Raw genomic sequence first — 5,218 nt, 5'->3', positions numbered from 1 at the left:
TACATCTTTAAATTTCGCTTTCATACATTACTTATTTTTTTATTTCAATTTCATACATCTGTTAGAATTCATGTTAAGTTAACCATTAAATGGTGATGTAGTAATTGCGGTTCCATATTTATGCTGATGTAAATGTAAAAAAATTAAGAAAAATTAATTTAAAAAGAAAAAAAATTCTAAAATTAAAAAAAAAAAAAAAAAAAAGTGGGCCTTGATCCCTGCCTTGACCTCCCTCATCCTTCACCCCCACCTAGACCCTAGCCACCGCACCCGCCACCAACTCTATTTGGAATCTACAGATCTCAGAGAACTCTTTTGTACGTCCAACAATGGCTAAATTTCTAAACAAGCACAATTGTGAAAGGTGTAAATCTCTTGGAAATGAACTTGGGCAAGCAAAAAAATAGAAGAGTTGGAAAAAGAGCAAATCATCAGCTTTTCTTGAAATAATAGTGCAAGAAAAGACCGAGCGAGAAGAAGGGGAAGGGGAAAGACCAAGGAAAAACCCAGCAGATACATCTTCCCCTCAACTGCGGTTGTTATCTCCGACGTGTGAACCATTAATTGGGTCTCACATGGGGGAGGGGTTAAAATATCTCACATCGGCCGTATCTCTGAGAAAAGAATGTAAATATCTGAACTCCACTCCAAGTAATACCGAAGCCTTTTGTGATAAAACTACACATCTGACGGATTGTACAAGTGATAATTACCAAATTAGAGACAGTATCAGTATTATTAAAAGTGGGCTTTTGGCTCATCTGTATGATAATTGTACAACATTATTCTTTCTTTCTTTCTTTCTTTAACTTTCTGCAACATCATCCTTAATCCAGACCTTTGTATGCTATGTAACCTAAATGCTCAAAAAGAGTAAAAAAAATTTGTTTCTGGATCCCAACCCTATATCTATGAGATGAAACATGATTGTCCATAGTGTAAACCAATAAATAAATGCCAAGTGTACCGGTGTGGCTTGTTTAGGTCGCTTCCTTATAGACCAAACCGAACCAAACTAAACTAATCAAGATGTGGTCTGGTTTGACGCAAGATTATCTTCTTCTTTTTTGTGTATAAATACAACTGGTAGTGTTAGGATGATTAAATTTATAGATAAAATTTTAAAAACTAAAAGACATGAAAGTTAATAATTGATTTATTACTTAAGCGTTGATAAGCGCGCTCATTCATGTTAGTGACACATTATTTAGTTTGTAAATTTTATCTCTAAATTTTGTCTCTTTAACATTCTCCATTATTTAAAGCTTGTGGACCTGTGGTAATAACCTACACACGAATCACAGATTCAAAAGGAAGTTTGAAGACAATATTAATCGACATAAATAAATATATACACAACGGAAAAGACATAGAGAATAGGTGTAAAGATTATTCGTTTTTATATTTAAAATACACTAATAATCCATCCATATACAAATTGTTATAATATATTTGTTTTCTTGACCCTTAGGTTTTTGGGGCATTAGATTCTCACCAATATATACGTTAATCAAGCCGGTAATTTCGCCTCCTCTTCTAGTTTCCTGTTGGGACCTTTTGTAATTAAATTTTTTATTTGTCGGACCTTTTGCAATTAGTCTTGAAAGCATTAAGAAAAAGCCATGAGAGTAGCAGTATACTATAATTTAAATAAGAGAGTTTTAACGAAAAGCTCGTGGTACTATTCATTTTAACGAAAAACTACAATTTTATACTAAAAAGTCAAACCTGATACTATTCACTTTACCTTTTATTTTGTTTAAAAATTAAAGTTTTCAAGTCATTTTTATTAGTTTTCCTTTTAAATAATACGTCGGACAACTTTGTAAAACTTCCGCGCGCTTGCAAAGATAATGAGTCATGACATTGAGTTCCCACTAGTCCACAATAATGCACCTTTCTTTATAATATTAAATAACGTCTCAATGATAGAGGTTATAGAAAAGTCACATACAAAATAAGTGCAGAAGATTTAATCTTTAATAATATAGTCTTTAATCTGTGTGCATAAAGTATCGTTGCACCGGGTGCAGAAGGTTTAATCTCTAATAATAGTCTAATCTATATGCATAAGGTATCGTTGCACCCAAGTTTTCATATTCACAAACTTGTAGAGAGAGAGAGAGAGATGGCTTGCAGTGACGGTATCAAAGTAGTAGCAGAGCAAAATTGTACTGCAGAAGAAGTGGTGATTGATATCGACGAATCTGTAGCTGCTATGCGAAGCCGTCTTGAGCAAAACAGACGAGGAATTCCAACAACAAAAAATAGGAGATCTGTGTGCATATACAAAGTTCCTCCCGGCCTCACCGGAATCAGTCCAAAATCCATTCAGCCTGAAATCGTCTCCATCGGACCATACCACCGCGGCAAAAAGGAATTATCGGAATTCGAGAGCTACAAATGGTGGTTTCTTGACGGCCTCCTTTGGCAAACAAAGCGCGACCTAAAAGACTACATAGGAGCCATGAGCAGGTTGGAGGAAAGCACGAGAAGTTGCTATTCCGACCACCAGGAGTTGAGCGTTAGTGAATTTGTTGAAATGATGGTTCTTGATGGGTGCTTTATCATTGGGCTTTTTCGATATGTTTGTGAAAGTAGTGGCGATGATCACGTTGTTGATGAAAATGATCGGGATGGCAACCCCATCTTAGCCATGCCATGGTTGATTCCAATTCTCATGAGGGACCTCCTCAAGCTTGAAAATCAACTCCCATTCTTCGTCCTCGAAAGATTATACGACATCTCATCGGATCATCGTAAAGGTGGGGATCCACTAAGCCTTCTTGCGGTTAAGTTCTTCAGTAACTCATTGCCTAGGCCTCCTGAAGTCCTTAAAAACTCAAGAATGATGGAGGCCGAGCACTTGCTTGACTTGTTTCACTTAACCTTCCTTCCCCTCCAAGGCACTTCAAATAATCAGTACTCTTCTCAAAAGTTATGCCATCCATCTTTCAAGTCAATCCAGTGCACCACAGAACTACGATCCTCAGGGATCAAGTTCAAGCCACGCAAAGGAGCGGACAGCTTCTTGGAGATCAATTTCCGAAATTGGGTTCTGGATATCCCACCTTTAACCATCAATGACTTCACCACTACTTTCATCATCAATTGCTTGGCCTTAGAACAATGTAGCCACTACACAGGTACATGGTTCAGCACTTATATTACTTTCATGAGCTGTCTCCTGACTTGTACTAGAGATGTCAATTTACTATGTTCCGATGGGATCATCAGTACCGGCTTCTCACTGAACGACCAAAGCGTAGCTCAGCTGTTCAGAAAGTTGGGGGAAAATGTTGGCTTAGAAATAAGAGATTGCTACCTTTCCGAGCAATTCAGAGATGTGGAGTCCTACTACAGCAGCCACTGGGCTACACTCATGCGGACCTATTTTAGCAGGCCATGGTCCTTCATTTCAGTTTTTTCCGCCTTCATCCTCCTTGTCCTCGTAGGTGCCCAAACTGCTATGGCTATCATGAGCTACTACAACAATTAAAAGAACACGAAGAGAAAATTGCATGCGCCGAGTATGTATATTGAAATTTTGACAAGGTAGAGGAGAAAGAACACTAGTGATATTTGAAGATACGTGATTTGTTTGCTTGATTTGCTGGACCTGTAGTAATCTCTTCAATATTTTGGTAAAGGGGGCTCTTTTGGCTACTCAAGGTTTTGAAGAAAGTCTTGCTCATAACATTTTGTGGCCGATTTATAGAACTTCTTTTAGTCATCGACCTTTATAAAAACTGGTCTTTGATAGATCAGTTCTAGTTTTGGGCGTGCGGCGCGTGCCCTAGATTCTGAGTCCAAGTATTGAAGGCATGCACATCAAGGCATATATTGAAAGATCATATGCCATGGACTCTTGATGGTAAGTATGGTATGCATTCATTCATTTAGGAAAATAAATCAATTCAATTCAAATATTGTGTTTAAAGAAAACATCAGAAAACCGCTTAGCTAAAGAATTGCATCTTCTTTTTGAAACGTAAAATGACAATTTTTATTATCTTTAATGGATTTTGGTTTTAGGTCAATCAACACCAGTGGCGTATCCATGTGGTATGAATGTGCAGAACAGAGGAGGAAGAAAGCAAGAAAAAAAAATGTCTGAAAATGCTTTTGAGTTGTGTTCTTGAGAATGAATCAATCAAACAAGAAATTTCAACCTGATACTCAAAAAGTGTTTTTGAGTTTAAAACTCTGGATTTGAGTTTAATACCAAGCGGACCTTTAGGCTCTTATAAATAGTTTGAGGATCAAATTGAAACTTAAGTCATAATTTAGCGGTCAATGCTCCAATTTATTTTATGTATAAATGCATTTCGAGTGGTAAGGCCAATGTCCCTAAATTGAGTGTATATTTTTTTTTAATTTTGTGATAGGATTCATTTGTATCGTCGAAATTTGTTTGATCTCTTGTTAAATTTGTTGTCTTGCATGTATTTTAAAAAACAAATGTTAGTATGCAAAATACTTGGGGAAAACTAATGGAAACACCCTAGAAAACTTTCATTTAACCTTAAGGACAAATAATTTCAAAAATGGCAATGTTACCCTTGAAAACCTTCTGATAGAAAAAACCAAAAGTATCCCAATCTCCAACATCCATCAAAAGTCACATGCTCTACATCAAAGCAAATATAAAAACTCCAGGAGAAAAAACAATGCAACAGGTTCACATGCAAAGCAAAAGACAAACAAGTTCACATGCAAAGCAAAATGAGACAAGCAAATTCACATGCATTTATCAAACAAAGCAAGAGTCAGACACGTTTCAGAAACAGTGCTGATATTTTTAGCAACAGTAGAAGCAAAGTGACAAGTACCAAGGAGATGTCCACACCATCCATTTGTAAATTTTTATACCGTTGTATTATCATTCAGTATATATAAGCGGAGTTCCATTCATTGTAAACACACCTCAACATCTCTCAACCTCAACATGACACCTCTCAACCTGTTAACCTCTCAACTTCTCAACATCTCAACACCTGAACACCATACTCTCACTCATGCCATCTTCACCCGTAACTTTCATAGCATCCTTGAAAACACTTTCTTGTAAACAATTATCTTTGTAAACATTTTATATATCAATAAAAGTTCAAGTGTACATATTCAAGCAATCTCCAAGTCTTAAGTAAGTTTTCTTTTCTTTCTTTAGTGTGTTTGTTTGATTAGACTTCTAGTCCAAAACAGGGAAACACTATTG

At 36.4% G+C, this 5,218-nt stretch overlaps 1 protein-coding gene across 1 annotated transcript; it reads left to right on the top strand.

The window, feature by feature from the left end:
* The first annotated feature begins 1,991 nt into the window (after window positions 1–1,991).
* LOC139191586 (UPF0481 protein At3g47200-like) lies at window positions 1,992–4,176 on the top strand. Its single transcript, XM_070812511.1, has 2 exons — window positions 1,992–3,874; window positions 4,036–4,176. The coding sequence occupies exon 1, from the start codon at window positions 2,066–2,068 to the stop codon at window positions 3,497–3,499; it is 1,434 nt and encodes a 477-aa protein (XP_070668612.1). The 5' UTR covers window positions 1,992–2,065; the 3' UTR covers window positions 3,500–3,874; window positions 4,036–4,176.
* The last annotated feature ends 1,042 nt before the right edge of the window (window positions 4,177–5,218 follow it).

The sequence above is a fragment of the Malus domestica genome, chromosome 14 (genome assembly GCF_042453785.1).
Source record: "Malus domestica chromosome 14, GDT2T_hap1".
Lineage (NCBI taxonomy): Eukaryota > Viridiplantae > Streptophyta > Magnoliopsida > Rosales > Rosaceae > Malus > Malus domestica.
The sequence above is the reverse complement of the archived record's forward strand: the minus strand, read 5'-3'. Positions and strand labels throughout refer to the sequence as shown.

What these genes read in the sequence shown, in the direction of transcription:
- LOC139191586 (XM_070812511.1), top strand. Translation starts at nt 2,066, where the DNA reads ATGCATAAGGTATCGTTGCACCCAAGTTTTCATATTCACAAACTTGTA.